Here is a 20,449-nt window from a genome sequence, read left to right as displayed (position 1 = left end):
AAAGCAGAACTCCTTTAAAAACACTTTCTATATTTACTGTCTCTGATACTTCTCCTGTTTTTCCAATCACTCTTGTACTCACAGTGATCCAATAAAATTGCTTTTATGCAGGTCATCAACGACTTCACTGTGCTAAATGCAAAGGCGAATTATCAGTCCTCATCTCTTGGAGAATACAAATACAGGGCAGTATCTCACACAGTGGACTGCAGCCATCTTCCTATAAAACTATCTGGGTTTATCTCCTACCTCACTGGCTGCTTATCAGGCTGTTTTGCAGGTTATTTCTCATTTCATCATTCCCTGAATCTTCTCATTTATTCTCTCTCCTTAGGTGACTCATCCAGTCTCATGATTTTAAATACCATCTATAAACTGATGACTCTCATATTTACAACTTCATCTAGATCTGTTCATTAAACTCCAACTCCTTGACACCTCCATTTGGATGTATGACACCGTAAACTTTACTTGGTCAGAACTGAACCCCTGATCTTCAAGAAATAAGCCTCCCAGAGTCTTACCCATTCCAAGTAAATTTGTTGAAGTCAAAAACCTTGAAATCATCCTTTCTTTCTCTTATACTCTATGAATAATTTGCCAGTAAATCTGTCAGCTTTGCCTTTAAAATATATCCAGAATATTACCACTTCTCCCTGCTATCTTCACTGTTCCCCTGGGTTGAGAGAGCCATAGTATTTTCTAATTGGAGTATTTATATAGTCACCTCCTAAATGTTTTTCCCTGCTTCTGCCCTTATGTCCCTATAATCTAGTCTCAGTACACCTAAGTCAGAGAGAATTTTTTAGAACAAGTATGCTAATGTCCCCTGCCCCCCAGACCCCCAACCCTGGTAACCACTATTTTACTCTGTTTTCATAAGTTTGGCCTTTTCAGATTCCACAGGTGATATCATACAGTATTTGTCTTTTTCTGTCTGACTTGGGATGGGGGGATAGGACAGATGTTTAAGGGTACGAACTTACAAGTAGTAAGTCCTGGAGATCTAATGTATAGTATAGTGAATATGGACAACAATATTGTATGATAATCTTCAAACTTGCTAAGACTCTAGAACTTAATTATGCCTACCACTAAAATTAAGAAATAATAATTACACAATGTGATGGGGTACTAATTATCACTACAATGGCAATCACATTACAATATATGTCTCATATCAACATGCTGTACACAGTATTATATGTCAAATATATTTCAATTTAGAAACAATAATGGCCTGTGCTAATGTCCTTACAAAGGACTCACAGGCCCTAAATGATGTGCAACCTGCTCCATCCATCCTACAGCATCTCTGACTCAGCGCCCCCTACTTATAGTCACAGTGACCTCACACTCATGAATGCTCTCACCTCAGGACCTTTCTTGCTGTTCTCTCTGCTGGTAATGCTCTTCTTTCAGAGGCTCATGAAGTTGGTGGTCCCTCCTTTACGTCCTTGATCAAGTGCCAACTTTAGTGAGAGCTTCCCTGACCACCCTACGCAACACTGCAACCTCCATCTTGCACACTCACTAATCCTCTTCCTTGACTTTTTCTCCACAGCATATATCACTACCCAGCCTCTCCACCCAGCAGAAGCAAATCCAAACCTTCTATAGAGAAATTCTTCAGAGAATTCCCACACACACTTTTCCAAGAAAAATGAGTAGCTCAAGGTAAAAAACAGCCAAGTATATAAGGAAAAAGAGTACTACAAAAGAGGGCCAATAGAAATCGAGAGCAGAGACATATCTGGAAAGACTTTAGATAAGCTGGAGAAATAATTATTGAACTAAAACAGGAGAAATTATTCACAACACAGCACAAAGAGATAAAGAGATGGAAAAAGAATATAAGGAACATGGGGGATTGATATAAGGGCTAATATATATTTAAGTGGAGATCCAGGAGGAAAGGCAATATCTGAAAAAATTATGGCTGACAATTTCCCAGAACTGCTGAAAAGGACCAATCTTACGATTCAAGAAAACCAATAGTCTAGACAGTTTAAAAAGAGATCTATAATCAGATGGTTCATAGTACAGAACATCAAATTAAAGAGAAAAATTTTAAAGCAGGAAAAGAAATTCTTTCAAAAGAGTACTGCTATTCTCAGCAGTAATAATGGAAATCAGTAGACAGTAAATGGTAGCCTCGATGTACTGGGCATTCTATTCCCAGAGAAAGTGTCTTTCAAGGGTGAGGGCAAAATGAAGACATTTTAAGACAAGTAAATACTGGGAGAGCTTACCACCATAGACCCTCACTAAAGGACTGTCCAAAGACAGAAGAAAAAGTATCCCCAAGAGAAAGCCTGAGATGCAAGAAGAGCAAAAACAGTGGAAGGTCCAAACGATCAATGAATTTATAAAACAAAATTGTTTGATAAGATAGAATTAAGACACATGATAACAATGCATAAGCTTAGAGGAATATAAATGAGCAGTGTATTGTAAGGTCTTTGCAGCAGAATTGACATAAGACATAACTCAAACATAAAGATGCATTAAAGAGGGGTGCCTGGGTGGCTCAGTCGTTAAGTGTCTCCCTTCAGCTCAGGTCATGATCCCAGGGTCCTGGGATAGAGCCCTGCATCGGGCTCCCCGCTCGGCAGGAAGCCTGCTTCTCCCTCTCCCACTCCCCCTACTTGTGTTCCCTCTTTTGCTGTCTCTCTGTCAGATTAAAAAAAAAAAAAAAATCTTTAAGAAAAAAAAAGATGCATTAAAGAAAAAGTAAAATGATGATAATCTTTTTTTCTTTTTTAAGATTTTATTTATTTATTTGAGAGAAAGAGAGAGAGAGCATGAGTGGGCGGAGACACAGAGGGAGCAGACTCCCCACTGAGCAGGAAGTCTGATGTGGGGCTTGATCCCAGGACCCTGAGACCATGACCTGAGCCGAAGGCAGATGTTTAACCGACTGAGCCACCCAGGTGCCCCTAAAACGATGATAATCTATCACATAGACACATCCAGGAGAAAACTGAAGTAGCTACATTAACATCAGACAAAAGAGATAAAGGCAAAAAATGCAGTACAGAGATCTAAAGAAATGAAAAGATACAGCATGTTCATGCATTAGAAGACTTAACAGTGTAAAAATATCAACTTGTTACAAATTGATCTTTCCATTCAATGGAATCCCAATGAAATTATCAACTTTTTTTCCAACTTTTTTTTAAAGTGAAACTTGATCAGCTGCTTCTGAAATTTATATAGAATGCCAATGGCCAATAAAGTACAAGTACCCAGAATATACAAAGAATGACTACAAATCAACAGAAAAATAAGACTTGAATAGCCATGTCAAAAAAGGAAATCCCAATGGTCAATAAACACATTAAAAGGATGTTCAACTTCTTTAGTAATCAAGGAAATAGAAATTAAAACTACAACTTCTAAACTGGTAAAAATGTAATCTAAGGATGTAGAGATCAATGGGCATTCTCTATTTAGAATGTAAATTGGTTCAATCACTTTGGAACACAATTTGACATTACCCAGTAAAGCTGAAAATATACTTATTCTGTACGTCAGCCATTTCACTCTTAAGTATATAAAGAAACTCCTGCACATAGCACGTAAGTGCCAGGAGATAAATTGAAGAATGCTCAAAGCAGCACTATTTGCAAGAGCTGCAAGTTGGAAAAAACCCATCAACAGCAAGTAAACTGTGGTCCATACTATATAATAATGGAATACTACACAGCAATTAAAGGAAAAAACATGCAACCACATGTATGAGTCTCATCATTATAATGTTAAGCACAAGAAATAAAAACAAAAAGTAAACATTAATTTTTAGGGAAACATATATAGGTGGTAAAACAATAAAGAGTGAAAAAATGATCATCACAGAAGTCAAAATAGTGGTTTCCTTTGGGTTGGCTTTACGATTCTGATCAGGGAGGACCGTGCCAAGGAAGGTGGCAGGCTTCTGTGAGCCTGCGGTGTTGTTCTGTTTCTAGCTGGATGGTGGCTACCTTGTGTTCATTTACAATTATTTAAACTATTAAATATTTATTTTACATACTTTTATGTGTGTGTGATCTATCATACAGTAAAGAGAAAAATGAGAAGGGATGATCCAGTGCCTTCACCAGGTTTGGTTCCCTTTGGTGGCTGACTGAGTACATCCTCTTCTCGGAAAGACAGTATTATTTAGTAGAAAAAGCATTAGAGGACAGAGCTCTCTTAAGTCCTCTTAGGAAGCTCTCTTAAGCACATTAAGTCTCTCTGAACCCTAATTTGTTCATCTACTATAAATGCAAATACTAACAACTGCCCTTATCTCTTGGGATATTTGTGACTATCAATCACAATATACTGAAAAGTGTTTAGAAAATTGCAAACAAAAAACCAATTAACATAGCAGCTTAGTTTCATAATCTGAAATTCAAAGGTTTTTGTTGCACGGTAGCTACGATGACACCAAGAGGTAATAAAATCCCTGAAAATAAACATCAAATTCTAACAATCTTCCAATTCACTTTAAAGAGCATTTTTTAGAAAATGGTACATTTGTTAACAGTAATGAATAAACAAATAGGTTCCATTTTAAGAAAAAACAAATATAAAACATTAACTTAACCTAAAAAAAATGCTATAAAAGATGCCACATTAAAAGTCTAGAGATTGAGGGGCGCCTGGGTGGCTTAGTCGTTAAGCATCTACCTTCGGCTCAGGTCATGATCCCAGGGTCCTGGGATTGAGCCCTGCATCGGGCTCCCTGCTCAGTGGAAAGTCTGCTTCTCCCTCTCCCACTCTCCCTGCTTGTGTTCCCTCTCTCGCTGTGTCTCTCTCTGTCAAATAAATAAATAAAATCTTAAAAAAAAAAAAAAAAGTCTAGAGATTGAGACCTGCTCTTGTATTTACAAAAGGAAACTTAAGAATGTCCTTCCTCTCCATGAAAAGGAAAAATACACTTTGCTGAGTTACGCTTCTAGCACTTTCTCCCTAATAAATCACAGTCAACACCAATTTTCTCCCTAAAGTGAGTAAAGGAGACCGGAATTAAATAAATGATTTTACTGGGCTTCTTAATCAGCCTTAGTGCTGCTATGGGAAAATTCACAAGAAATTGAGAGGCAAGTCTAACTCACTAAAAGAACCTGAAACATGAAAGGATAAAAGTTTTATGTATTTACCTTGCCACTTGAAAAAACAACATCTACCACAAATATCAACAATACCCTTAAATTTTTTTCATATTCAAACATCTAAAAGATGACAGAGGATGCAAAAATGTAACGTAAAATGATTTTTTACAATGTTGCATTATTTTTCTCCATAAAATATTAATGTTCAAAATTCTACATACCTGAATGTTTTCCCTACTCCAAGTGTGTGGTGTTTTATTGGCAAGTAATTTCAGATCTTGAATAGCAAGTCTCTTTACTGCTTTCCTAGGGTCATTCTTCAAATACTGCAATAGAAGCTGAATCTATGAAAGAAATAAGTCATTCGCGAACAACACTGTCACTGAAATTACCATGTGTAGTATAATTTAGTCAAACTTTTAGATTTGAGACAGAACTCACTTCCAGTTGCAGCCCAGTTAATTAGCTATGTGTTCATGTTTGGGCCACTTTCTCATCATTCACAAAAATATACTTATCCCTTAACTTGTAAGGTTCTAGCGTGGGACCCAGCTCTGAATATTCAACTCTTTCTTTTCTCTCCTGCCAACCCCACACTCTGCCATGTACCCCCACCTCCACGCCATATTCCTAAAAGGCTCCCAAGAATTAGGACTGTGAATACAGAAAAGAAAAAAGCAAATAAGGAAAGGAAAAAGGGAATAAAAGTGATCTTTATCACTTTATCACTTTATCAGAGAAGGGACCTTAATATCATCAAAATTTATGGTTATTTATTTTTTTTTAGTTTATACTTAATATGCAAATTTACTGAAGAAAAGGCAGTTTAAAGAAAATTGAAATTACCTGCTTAGGCGTATCAACTAAAGATGAAGCTGCAAGCAGAGTAAAGGTGTGCAAAGAAACAATCACCATTTTGGTGGAGGGGTAGGATGTGACCAGCTGCTGTAAAAGCTGCCGTGCGCTGGATGCCAGGATTGCATCATGGTGCATGTGCTGGAGGATGGGTATTAACTTCAGTTTCAAGTCCACTGGTGTGGCTAAACCTGGACAGAAAAGGAATCGTTAGGGACAGATTTCTGACGGTCATCCTTGATAATATTTCACATTTAAAAGTGATTCAATTAGGGTGCCTGGGTGGCTCAGTTGGTTAAGCGTCTGCCTTCAGCTTAGGTTGTGATCCCAAGGGCCTGGGATCGAGCCCCGCATCGGGCTCCCTGCTCGGCAGGAAGTCTGCTTCTCCCTCTACCTTTCCCCCCTGCTCATGATCCCTCTCACTTTCTTTCAAATAAATAAATAAAATCTTAAAAAAAAAAAGTGATTCAATTAGCAACATGACCATTTAAAAACAAATAGTATGCTAATGTTATGTTTATGACATTAAAGATAATTATACTAGAGCTAACCCAATTAAATTCAATAGTTTTTTTTCCAAAAGCATTTATCTTAACATTAGTTTTTCAGTGAGTATAAAGCTACATGCTGCCAGTAGAAAATGCCTTTAAAAGGCACAGTAGAAAGCAAAGTCGTATTTGCTGTCTATTCTTTCTCACAACATGCTAAAAAGATATATATATTACGGGTACACATACACCTACGTACGCACATACTCAATGGCTACAATTTAATTATATTTACAATTTTAATTATTTCCTTCACCATTAAGTCAAGATCTGGATGTGAATAGACTGTATGTGGAGGGGTTCTGAACTTTGGGTAGCAGTGCCTTTTTTTTACTGCCTACACAGCTGGAACTCCATGAGGATTAACTCCAATGCATCTTTTGCTGTCAACATTGGAGCTACACAAACAAAATCTTTTCTTCTACAGCATAGCTTTGTGATGATAGAGAACAAAAAAACTGTCAATCATAATTTACTGCATATATGCCAAAAGCTAATTTATACTCTGCAGAGCACTGTTTCGCCATTGTGAAGTAACTGTTAGTGTTAATATATGAGAAGATTTCAACATCCAGGGGTGGCTTACATCAACAAACTCCCTTGCTATTGGGCCTCTATTTAAGTCTGGCCAAAGCAGAGAGCCCCAGGAGATGGGAGGGAGAAAAATGAGGTCAGAGTATTGACTCCCTGGTTTTCTCTCTGCAGTCATACATATCATGCTTATGTTATTAATATTTTGATCCTTAAGGTACCAAATGCATCTGACATTGCTAACCATTCTGTCTTTGAAACTCTCTCCCGAAGACATACTCCTGGTTTTTGTCCTTCCTCGGGCTGGTCCTTCTCAACCTCTTCATATTTATCTCTTTTATCCACACTTTAATTTCTGGTATTCCTTGGGGTTGGTAATAAATGGTAATAAATTTTCTTCTCACCCTCAATACCTTTCCTGAGTGAGGTGATATAATCCCATGGCTTCCATTATCAGCTATATGCTAAAGACTACCTCCTACCCCTCCACCCTGCCCCTGAACTTCAGATAATATAAATCCCATTACCTCCTGGTCACCTCCACTGGGATGGACAGTTAGAAGAGTCTGTACTTAGGGCCAAAGAGAGATTTAATCTTCACCACAAACCTGCCCCTCTAAAAATTTTTCCCATTTCAGTATATGACAGCCTCATCATTATAACTCCTCAGACCTTGGAGTCTTTCTTGACTCCCTTACTTCTCTCATACTCCACATCCAAATTTATTAGCAAATCCTTTAGGTTCTATCTTTAAAATATAACCCAAATCTGACTATGCCATTCTGCTTCCATTGCTATCACAATGGTCCACTTCCACCACCATCTCTAGACTGATTACAAAAGTCTCCTAAGCATTCTCCCTAGTAGGCTTTTCCCCATGGGAGATTCCTGTCTCCTATCCCTCCCCTCTTCCTCTGTAAATCTGTGCTCCACCCAGCGGTCCATGGAATTCCTTGTGTTTACAGATATTTTTACTGGTTTAGAGACACTCAAGAGATTTTACTTGGCAGAAACACAAGCATCCTACTTTCTTCCTCAAACTCCCCTGCCATTTCCAGATCTTGGGCTCCAGCCTTCCTCCACTTGCCCTCACTGCCACTCTTGTGCTTTATTCCCCCTCTTTCTCTTTCAACCCCCTAGTTCCTGTTCTTTTGCTTTAAATCTTTTTATAGATAAAACTTAAGAAACAATAATGAATCTTAGGTCTATAAATTAATAGGTTTCTACATATCGATATACTCAAATAACCATCACCCAATATACACAATACTCCAGCACCTTAGAAGGCTTACCTATATAGCTTCCATCAATTCCCTTGCTATTTGCCCACTGTTTGGGTTTAGCCAGGGAAGAGCCCCAGCAGGGGATGGGAGGGAGAAGAAAGAGGTCAGAATATATATTCCCTGGATCCCTCTCTACAGGGTCACATCAGGTCATATCACACTGAAGGTCAGTTTTTCAAAGTGGCCCTCTTGACATGACTCCAGGTTTCTGGTAACCACTCCCTCTCCGCACCTTTGGGTATAGGACTACATTATCCCCTACAGTTCACCCTGACTACACCTTTGAACTAACCGTTCCTTCCTTCAACCCTCCTTGGATTATTTTAATTCGAGCATGACATCTATTTCCTGATGCAATCTTGTCTGATAGAGCCAGCGTTCAATAAAAACTGCTCAATGAATGAGGGAGGATGCTTCCTTTTAATGACAGCTTTCTGCAGGACAGCCCTTTTCTGGCAGTGGGGGAAAAAAGGACAAAGGAAAGGAGGACAGGACAAAGCTCAACCACTATATCTTTGTCTTCAAGTAATTTTAATGTGGCTCCATTTCCTCTTCTAATAGACATAACAGTACTGCCTATCCGAGTCTGCCAAGTTGCACAATTCACAGGAATGCCACGTAGAAAAATACAAAGAAGGTGATGCTCTCCGAGCCGTGTAGTGCTGGAGCCCCTTTAGTGACTAGGACGGGAGTAAGTGGGGCCAACACACATGAAGCATAGCATGGAAGATGAGTTTCGAAAAGTAGGGCCTTGAAGGCTATGGTAAGGAATTTGGATCTGAGTTTAGCTGCAAATGGAAGACACTGGAGGAACATTAACAGAACATGGAGAGAGCCTCAGAGTTTCTAACAGCCCTCTGCTCTCCCAGATCAGAGTGCTCTTCCCCTGAATAACTGTATTTCTCACACAAATATCACTTCATTAGAGGCCGTCCTTCAACATATACAAAATATAAAGTGCCCCCTTCCACCTTGGGGTGCAGACTCTACTCTGGGAACTCTTATCCTTCTTACCTCACTTTTTCTCCATGGCAACTGTTATATCATATTTTTATTTGTCTATTGCCACCTCTCTCCCATTTCTGCCACTAGAATGTAGGTTACACGAGGGCAAGGACTCTGTTTTGTTCACTACTGGATTCTAAGCACCCAGAACAGTTTGGGGCATTTAGAAGATGCTTAATAAACATTATCTGAATGAATGAGTGAATGAATGGTGACAAGCACATTGTAAGTACTTAATGTTAAGAGCTATCAATATTAATATAAATCCCAGTAAGTCACTTCATAATACTGAATGAAGCATACATACCTTGAATCATTTCACTGATTTTGTTACAGATTCCTACAGCAAAATCCCTTGGAAAGAGAGAACAGCAAAAAACTTTAAAACCAAAAAAATTACATTTGCTTAAGTTTTCCAAGGACATAAACAGAACACAATCAACACGGGAGAAACATAATACTTCAAATCGTAACTAATATTCCAAACGTCAGGTAGTGGGGGTGGGGTAAGAAATGCAACTGAAACCAAAATTCCCACCAGCAAATGGGCTTATGCCAACACTGTTTCCAAGCGGTATTCAAGGTAAGATGTTCTGATTTATGGGTGCTGTTGCAGTTTGCATCACTGAGTGCCACTGTCTAAAAGATTCAAGGTCATTATCTCAGTCTACGATATTTTAGGATGTGCTTTTGATTAAGAAAAGCTTTTAACACCATAAGCTGATTATATAAGCAATAAAATATATTTTGAATATTCTAAATTTAAGAAAAATAGACTAAGTATGAAGTAGAAAAGCCAAGTAGGAAATATGGGCAGAATATTACCAAAAGCCAAACTATTTAAGGTTGGCCATTGTTTTTTTATATTATATACATTTAAAGTGTTTTCCAAGGTGCTGCTTTTGATTCGGTCCCAATAAATATATCACTGAGTGCTGCAAAAGTTATTAATAACATGAACATTTGGGATAAGACATTACATCATATGTAAGGAAATATAATACAGATAATATGATCAAGCTTGGCTCATTTAGCCACGATGAATGCTATGTAAGATATGAAATACTTCCCCTTTGTAGTTCAATGGATGTCTACATAAAATATTTCCTGCCATTAAGATATTATTTGCCATTTTCAATTCCATTCTCATAAGCGAATAGCACAGTTTTCCAGAGGCTATATGATGTATAATGACATCACCTCTTGACAGCTGTGCATTCTTGTGTTTCCTAGAATTTTCTAAGGTAGTAGGTTCAGGTTTAGTGTACAAATATGTTTTCTGAGATTAACTCAGTTCTCAATCCTTCTCCTGTGCTTTTACTATATTTGACTATATCTATTACTATCTCTATAACATCATTATCATCCAATACATCATTGTTTTGAAATCCTGAAGTTTTCCTTATGCTTACAGAAACATATCAGGAAGTACACATTGCCATACTTTGCAATAAAATTTTGAAAGATTTTTCTAAAATTTTATCTAAAATTGCTTTTTTAGAATTTAACAATATTTTATTCCAAAATACAATAAAGTTTATTTGCAAAGCATTTTTTTTATACTTAAAAATGAATCACTGGCTTGACAAAGAGATTAGAAGACTCATTTTCTCAACCCACAGCTGTACCGTCTAGGTCTAAAGATGCTGAAAAAGGTAAAACTGACATATCGAAGAGTTTTCTAATTCATGGAAGAATCTATTCTAAAGAAAAGCAAAACTGTAAATAAAAAAGAATATGACTAAAGCTATCCTTTGATTTTTCAGATGTTAATAATTTAACTTATTGTGCCTTATGAAATAAGACATTTCAGAAAGTATTATGGTACCAGTTAACTTGAGGTTTCGTTTCAAGACTAATTATTTAGAATTAAAAAAAAAAGACTGAGTATTTTAAATGTGCTCTTTAAAAGCAAACTGTTGATTTTTAAACTAGAAATCCTAACAGGGTAAGTTATCGTAATGCACTGGCTGGAGAAGTGCACATAACAGCTAAGAAACGTCTGCAGCTGACAATGCTGAATACCTGGATGAAAAGTCAGTACAAGACATCAAGCACTGCCACTTTTCAACACTGGAGTAACTTATCACATAAAAGATTTAGCTGCAAACATGAAGACTGAGTTAATAGTTCAACTGCAGAATTTTATCTCTGCCTCACAAATGGAAAATCTACAGACATGGCTAGATGTGCTCTTTTGCTTGTATCAGCATCACCTAATCAGAGAAAATCATCTTGTATGTGAATTCTTGGCAATAAACCGTATTTGTGCTGAAAATTTCAAAGCAAGTAACTTTTTTTTTTTTTAATCTCATGATTTTCCTCGAACACCAATGTTGCTATCTTCACCACTGGTACCAAAGCAATGAGCAAAACTGCTGGTACCTTAGCAAGACCCAAGGCAGTGTCACCAAACTGTCCCAGCAGCCACTGTATTCTCCACCCCTGTGCACTCACATTAAACGGAAAGAAAGGAAGGAAGGAAGGAAGCCAGATGCACTTACAAATGTCCTTGATAAAACAGTAAAAATTACTAATTCTATTGAATTTCAACCCATGAGCAAGTATCTTTTTAATATTCTCTGACAAAACAGAAGCCACACATAAGTACACAGTGGTTGTCTCCAGGAAAAGTACCATGTAATTATTTGAGTTATGAGATGAACTAGACATTTTTTCATGGAACTTCATGGTTATTCCGACTTGGCTATTTGGCAGACATTTTCTCAAAAGATGAATAAAGTCGGCTTGTCAATTCATGGAAAATAACTGGGCAAATTTTTTGCCAATCTGAGTTTCTAAGCAAAAATCAGAATTTCGGAAAACTTGTATCTATCGCCATGAACTTGACAACTTAATATTTAAAGAATTTCCTGACGAGATCAGTGGCCAATAACAAATGTGATCCTTTGATATGATACAATGAAATGGGTCAACATTTGGAAGACCTGCATAAGGCAGTGAACCAATGTTTTCAAAAACGCCAACGCGTTAATTATAAAACCATACATGGGTAAGAGATTCCAACAGATTTCAATGTAATATAGTACAAGTTCACTGATACGATTTTAGAGTCCACATTGCAATTAATCTTTAAGAAACCACCACTTGTCTAGTTCTTGTATAACATCAAAGAAAAATATTCATAACTACCTATAAAGCCTTTAAAAATATTCTTCTCTTTTCCAATTGTATATCTGTGTGAGGCTAGATTTGTTTCATATACTTTATGGTAACATATTGCAACAAAAATGTTGAATACAGAAACAGATATAAGAATCCAGCCAGACATGAAAGAGATTTGCAAAAATGTAAAAAAAAAACAATGCTACTCATCTCACAAAATTGTTTTGTTTTGGAAAACAACTATTTTCATAGAAGTATTTTTATATTAACATATTTAGAGAATTGTTATTTTAAAAATGAACACGTATTTTTAAAATTTTGCCATTTAAATTTCTAATACTGTAAATATCAATCGATACAGTCCATGTAAACAAAAAAAGCTCTTTGAGGACCTCAATAATGCTTGAAAAGTATAAAGATACCAAATAGTCTGAAAACTACCTTTCTAAGATATCAGCTTCACATTTGATAAGAAAAAGTTAAGTTATAAATGTCTTTTAGGTGTAAGATAAGAGGTGTATCGGGCATGTATAGACAACTCATTCACAGAGTGCTCTTATAGTTGTTATTCTTTCTTCTTATTCTTCCTCTAACTTGCTGCCTCTTCATCACTTGGTTTCAGCTCAAATGTCACCTCGTTAGAGAGGTGTTCCCTGATCACTCTACTTAAAGCAGCTCACTCAGGTCATTATAACAATGATGAAACTGTATTATTTTTATCACAAAATTGTTTTATTTTTCCATAACATTAACACACATCTGAAACTATTTTGTGTTTACACAACAATAGGGCTTTTATCTTCTCTACCCCTGTATTCCTGGGTGCTGAGCATACTATCTGGACATGGTGGATATTCAATAAGCATTTCTTCAGTAACTATATACTTTTATACAACTCAAAATTTAAAAATCTGTTATGGGCCTTTAGGGTCAATAAACTGCAAATTAGAAGCCTGCAGTTTTCTTTCTTTCTTTTTTTTCTTTTTGCTACTAATATTTTTTTTAATTCTTAATGTCAATATTAAGAATGTATGTTAATAAAGAGTCTCATATGGTGATAAGACTATAAACAGAATAATCAGATTTTCCAGCTTCCATCCATTCCACCCCTGCCCCTCCAAAAAAGCCAGATCTGACAGCATCAGGCATACATACCTGCAATGTCACAATCATCTGGGGCCAAGGAGTAAGCAGCCACCACTTTTAGGCTGCGAGTGTGTTGTTCAGTTCGGCACAGTGGCCGCTAGAGGGCACCTCTCTCACTAACAATGCTTCCCCAGTTTCTGAAGGCATTTGGGTTTCCAACTCCTGCTTTGCGACCCAGGGACTAGCTCTTTAAATATATAAAATCTTAACCTTTTTAAGAACAAGTTAGATGTGATTATGATAATAGACAAAGGGAGAACAGTATTAAATAAATTCTTAAGGTCTTATTTGGCCAGTTGCTCTAATTTAAGATTCAAAACTGATAGAGATACTAAGACAAAAACCCATTAATATTGGTTGAGATAGCTGATTTCAAGCCAGGTCATCATTTCAGAAGAAGAGGTAAATGCTAATCTCAAAAAGATACAGTTCATTATACAATTAGTTAATTTTACACTCTGATACATTTTGGGAGGCCCTTGAGCCTTTCCTAGTGCACAAATTTGGTATTTTTAAAGATAACAAATTATATCATACTGAAGCCTGGTATGTTAAAAACTGCTTCTATGTAAACCATTAATTTAAATGTTTATCAGTCAATAAATTCTATAAACAAAGAATCATGATTCTACGGTACTTAGTTAACCTTTTCCAAAACAGATCAGAAATTCCACAGCTAATAAAATTAGCTTCTGATAATAACATAAGAGAAAACCTGAACCAAAAATGATTCTCATTAAAATAAAATATAATCACTAAATTACAAATTTATCATCTGAATTTAGAAACTAAATTTAGAAAACTATTTTTGGAGCTACAGGAAATGCAAGCTTACTCAGGTAGATTATAAAGTACTGATACCCTGACAGTGGTAATCAGGTAACTATTCACCAGATACATAATTCCTAACCAATAAAAACAATTTTTAAAAAGTTCTCTCAAAAGTAATGACTCTCAATAAGAAAAAAAAATGCCAGTTCTCAAAAGCACAAATAGGACTGTATTTACTCAGATATTTCTCTTCCTCAATTACTGCCACACCTACTAATTTTGAGCAGTACATTAAAAACTACATGCTTTCTATTCTCCATTCTCCTTTTCCAATGAGTAATCCTGGGATTCTGAAGGTTTGATAGGAGCAGCTGAAGAGATGAATACACATATAATTAAAATCTGAAGAGAGAAAGGTGGTGATAAACTGTTCCAAGTTTTATCCAAATTTAGCAGAGATTCTTAATGGAAATGCTATCTTTTTTTAATTTTAAAAGTAACATTTATCTGATTATAAAGCCCAAACTTGCTCCTGACAGTATACACAGAAATTTATAAAAAGGAGAATAAAATAAGATACCATCTTATCACCCAGAGACAGTATTTTGATATATATCCTGTCTTTTTTGTTTTTCATCAACACAAATACCTGTTTCTTAAAAAATATATTCTGTAAAAGCTTATAAGCTATGACATAACCTGTTTCCAAATATACTTCTAAAATATATGTTAAAGAGCTGATATAATATTTCACTGTACGATCATATTTATCTAAGCACATTGGCTGGAAGTTAGGTTGCTATTAATTTGTTTTGTTTTTATTTTATTTATTTATTTTTAAAGATTTTGTTTATTTATTTATTTGACAGAGAGAGAGATAGCGAGAGCAGGAACACAAGCAGGGGGAGTGGGAGAGGGAGAAGCAGGCTTCCCACAGACCAGGGAACCCGACGTGGGGCTCGATCCCAGGACCCTGGGATTATGACCTGAGCCGAAGGCAGACGCTTAACGACTGAGCCACCCAGGAACCCTTGTTTTGTTTTTATAACACTACAACTAGCATCCTTGCAAATAAGTATCAGTACACGTTGCTGATTCCTCAGGTTAAGTTCTCAGAAGTGGATTTTCTAGGTCCACTTGAGGGGGTAAAAGGATGAACATGTTTAAGGTAAATGCATACTACCAAAATGCCCTCCAGAAGGCAATGCTACTTTTGATAAAAGTCAATAAAAGGGATAATTTATATTTTTAGAGAGGGTAACCAAACAAGTCAAAGACAGTAACATAACCATCCATGGTCAGCACTGCATAAAAAAAAAAAATTGTTCTACAATATAACAGTGTAGGATACGACATCACAAATAGGCTAGGGGCGCCTGGGTGGCTCAGTCGTTAAGCGTCTGCCTTCGGCTCAGGTCATGGTCCCAGGGTCCTGGGATCAAGCCCCGTATCAGGCTCCCTGCTCCGCGGGAAGCCTGCTTCTCCCTCTCCCACTCCCCCGGCTTGTGTTCCCTCTCTCGCGGTGTCTCTCTGTCAAATGAATAAATAAAATCTTAAAAAAAACCAAATAGGCTAAAACTGGTTTCAGCTCAAATTACTATCTTTGCCAAACGTACACAACTCTAATGCCAAAAAGCTAACCTTGACAAGACAGTAAGAAAGCAGCAATTTAGCATTAGAACCATGTATGTTTGGGGAGGGTGCCTCGGTGGACAAAACTTCTGCTCCCCAATGAAGCCCTCCCTAACTATCGTAATCTATGCTGATCTGTCCTTCTGGAAATTCTTATTCCATGTGCAGTTAACGCCAACATATGTACTTAAGTATTCTGTTTTATGTAATGAAGTTCTGTTTCCCCAACATGACGTAAACCCTCTTAGAAAATACACCTTGCCATTTACATTGCTCTCTTAGTGTTTATCTATATTGATGAGTTAGTCCTTCAAAACCTCTTCTTGGGAAGACAAATTATTAAAAGGCCGATGCTTACTTTGACTGTGCAGAGAAGTTTGCAGCAGCAAAAACAGCAGCTTCGACTTCTACGTTATCATGTGAGTCCAGACTCTGACGAATACTATGATGAGCATTCTTCCTCTCAGGAATTATTGATGCCAGGCTTCCCAACATCCTACAGAGACAGAAAGATCCAAAAAGAATAGAAATAAAATAAGCTAAAAATCAAGAGAGGAAGAAGCGAGACAAAGCCAGATTGCCAAAATTAAAATTTGCAGATAATTCCTTAAATCTCGGGTTAGTAAAACATCAACTTTAGGAATCAAGCAGTGATTCAAATTCCAAATATTTTTCTACACTCTGATGTCAGAAAAATTAACATGGCTTATCTAACATAAGCAAAATTGAAAATTATCATCCTGAAGTACCTCCCAGGTACCAAATAGAGCTCAGAAACTTCTGAATTATTAAAGCACCAAAATATCAATTTTCCAATGTTCTATCAGTCCATTTTAGCAAAACATTTTTGCTATTAAGCAGGTCCAGAAAGTAAAAAAGGTAAGACTCCCAGTCTTTTTTTCTACATCAGTAAATACTGATACCATGATTTTCAAATCTGTCTTCAGCATCAAGAGAACAGAGGCAGAGGACACTCCCTGGGGCTCATTTCAGAATCTGCAAGGATGAGGAAGGTAGCGTCTCGAAAAACGCAATCTACTTTATAATAAATTATAAATTTGGAAAAGGAAAGAAATCTATTGTTTGTAACATAAACTACATAAGACAAAGCTTGAAAGATTTTTTCACAAGAAAGGCATGGATTTTTGAAGGCTGTAAAACACTGCACTAAACAAAACAGAGTTCCTACAGGACAACATTTCTCAAAGTCAGTGTTCTAAGTAACCTTCCAACTTGACATGTCACCACCTACCTATCTTATGGAGATTTGATTGGACATAAGTATTAGAGTTTATACCAAACAAAATACTAAAATGGACTACCATATGTCATTTGTATTCAATTTGAAAATAAGGTTTTGAAATTAGAGGAGTTATTTTTCAAAAGAAATAAACAGCTTGTAATATATTTTATATAAGAAAAGACTGGGCTAATATCAACACATTTTGATTAAGTTTGTTACTATTTAAATATAAAAGAGCAAAAAAAGGCATAATGACCCATTGGTCATTACTTTCTGAAAATATTTCTGGTAATATTATAAATAATTTGTAGCACTACATTTCAAACACTATAAATACCTCCCAGCTTCTTCTTCCATTTGTTCCCATTAAGAAGTCTAAAGTAATGGGTAAAAAAAGAAAACATCTTTAAAATGTCATCTCTTCCTTGTCCTTTCTCCTCTTTAAGTTTGAATCATTCTGACTCTAAGAATTCGTGTTTGAGAGACATCACTTTTTGCTTTCCTTCATGTGTTTAACCTTATTAATACATTCTTCCAGAAAACAAGCTCCTTGAGATCAGAGTTCCCACTTTAATCTATCTTCCTAAAAACAAACAAACTTTCTATTCAATGGGTACTCAGAGTACTTAATGTTGATCTATCACTTATTAGCCACATCTTTTCTTTGTAGACTTTTTCTCCTTAACAGATTCGTTTTTCATCAGCTATTATAATGTTCCTCAATGAAAAATCATGTTCCTATTAAACATTAAGATCTCTCTGTAACACATCTTTTTCTTTACAAAAAAAAGTACTGTAGTCAAGTATTTCACGATAGAAGGAATGAATACATAATCACTTACATGCTTCATACCTTTTCAAAGACAGATTTTAATAGTCAGGTTCTTTACATTTCTATGGTGACCAAAAACTCTTTTTTTTTTTGCACATGTTGCATTTTACCATATAGGAAATAAGCGAATCCATTAGGGCAGGTATTACTTTTCTCGCTTTACATCAAGGAAAGTGATTTCTGAAATGTCAACTCATCAGAATGTGAGTTGGGACCAGAATAATTCTCCCTATACATCCAGCCAAACTTCTCTTCAGTTGAGCAGGCTACTGCTTCCCAAATGGGATTTCAAAAAGCTGACATCTTTTTTCTTCTTAATTACAAAAGCACTTATGTTATTTCTCCCTTTTAAAAGCAGAATATTTTAAAAACCTCATAGTTTATATAAACTAAAAGCAATGTACAGTGGTTGGTGACTATCTCAGAAGCACACTCACTTGGTTTCACACCGCCAGCATCTCGGCTGGTCTTGACACTTACCCAGTTCGGAACTCTCCTTATTCTGAGGCATATATTATCTTAGTTACAGACAGAAAATATAAGAAACGATAATGTTGAGACGTAACTTAAGGAAGAGCATAAAAATGGTAGTCATTCTGTTCATGGCTTTCAGGCCCTGAAAGAAGTTTCTATTTTTAAATATGATTTGTAAAGCATATGTCTGATAAAGGAGTGGTATTCAGAATATATCAAGAAACCCTACAATTCTGTAATAAAGAGACAAGTAACATAAAATCTAAACAATCTAATGAAAGAAAACGGGCAAACAATTTGAACGGATTTTTCCAAAAAGAGACAGAAGAACTGTCATCAAAAGGTATATGAGAAAGTGATCATTACCATCAGGGAAATGCAAATCAAAACCACTATACACCCCATCAGAATGGCTAAAATGAAGAAGACTTGACAACACCAAAGGTTGGCAAAAGGGTGAAGCAACCAGAGCTCACACACTGTTGGTCAGAATATAAAATGGTTAAGGGGCGCCTGGGTGGCTCAGTTGTTAAGCGTCTGCCTTTGGCTCAGGTCATGGTCCCAGGGTCCTGGGATTGAGCCCCACATCGGGTTCCCTGCTCAGCAAGAGGCCAGCTTCTCCCTCTCCCACTCCCCCGCTTGTGTTCCCTCTCTCGCTGTTTCTCTCTGTCAAATAAATAAATAAAATCTTTAAAAAAAAATAATAAAATAAAATGGTTAAAACCACTTTGGAAAAAAGGTCTGGCAGTTTCTTGTAAAATTAAATATATACCTACCCCATGATTCAGCAATTTGAGTCCTATGTATCTATTTGGCAGAAAGGGAAGCATGTTCACAACAAGTCTTGTACAAGAAGGTTCACAACAACTTTATTTACAATAGCCCCAAAGTGGAAACAGCCTAGGTATTCATCAGTAAGAGAATAAGCTCACACATCATGGAAAACTACTCAGCAATAAAAAAAACCAAATTACTGACATACAAAATGGATTAATCTAAAAAACACTGAGTGAAAGAAGCCTTACACAAAAGGATACCCACTGTATGAGCCCACTTATATGGAGTTTGAAAACAGACAAAAAATTTATCTATATAATAGGAAAAAGAAGAGCAGTGGCCTCTGGGGAGGTGGATGAAGGAACTGAGTAGAAAGCGCATAAGGGAATATTCTGGAGTAAGTTCTATATCCTGATAGTGGTTGGAGTAAGTTGAAGCATCTATCAGTACTCAGTAAATTAACTAACATTTAAAGAACCAGATAACCCTGTGGGGCGCCTGAGTGGCTCAGTCGATTGAACATCCGACTCTTGATTTAGGCTCAGGTCATGATCTCACAGGTGGTGGGATCCAGCCCCACACTGAGCTCCACGCTGGGCAGGGAGTCTGCTTGAGATTCTCTCCCTCTGCCCTTCCCCCTGCTTGTGTGCATATGTGTGTGCACTCTTTCTCTCAAGTAAATAAATAAATCTTAAACAAAGAAAGAAAGAAACAGATAACCCTGTAAACAAGCTGAACTCTACCTAATGATACACATGCCAAAGTACCCAGCGGGAAGTGTACTATCTGTAATTTACTATGAAATGCATTAGAAAAAAATTTTTGCTCTACTGTTAAAATTTATAATAAAATGTTATTGGGGAAAAAAGGAACCTACTTTTTACTACATTTAGCCCCAAGTCAAATGCATGATTTAAAAATTTTTATTGACAGGGCGCCTGGGTGGCTCAGTTGGTTAAGCGACTGCCTTCGGCTCAGGTCATGATCCTGGAGTCCCTGGATCGAGTCCCGCATCGGGCTCCCTGCTTGGCAGGGAGTCTGCTTCTCCCTCTGACCCTCCTCCCTCTCACGCTCTCTGTCTCTCATTCTCTCTGTCTCAAATAAATAAATAAAATCTTTAAAAAAAA

At 36.7% G+C, this 20,449-nt stretch overlaps 1 protein-coding gene across 2 annotated transcripts in view; it reads right to left on the bottom strand.

Moving 5' to 3' along the window:
• The window catches only part of INTS7 (integrator complex subunit 7), a 90,784-nt gene that overhangs the window by 56,624 nt on the left and 13,711 nt on the right, over positions 1-20,449 (bottom strand). For both annotated transcript variants that reach the window (XM_081824834.1, XM_081824835.1), the window contains exons 4-7: positions 16,355-16,492; positions 9,629-9,675; positions 5,946-6,145; positions 5,321-5,443 (exon numbers count right to left, since the gene is read on the bottom strand). In XM_081824834.1, the coding sequence (XP_081680960.1) occupies positions 5,321-5,443; positions 5,946-6,145; positions 9,629-9,675; positions 16,355-16,492 (508 nt within the window). The remainder of the gene's footprint in view (positions 1-5,320; positions 5,444-5,945; positions 6,146-9,628; positions 9,676-16,354; positions 16,493-20,449) is intronic.

The sequence above is a fragment of the Leptonychotes weddellii genome, chromosome 6 (genome assembly GCF_054177405.1).
Source record: "Leptonychotes weddellii isolate Sample4059 chromosome 6, ASM5417740v2, whole genome shotgun sequence".
Lineage (NCBI taxonomy): Eukaryota > Metazoa > Chordata > Mammalia > Carnivora > Phocidae > Leptonychotes > Leptonychotes weddellii.
The sequence above is the reverse complement of the archived record's forward strand: the minus strand, read 5'-3'. Positions and strand labels throughout refer to the sequence as shown.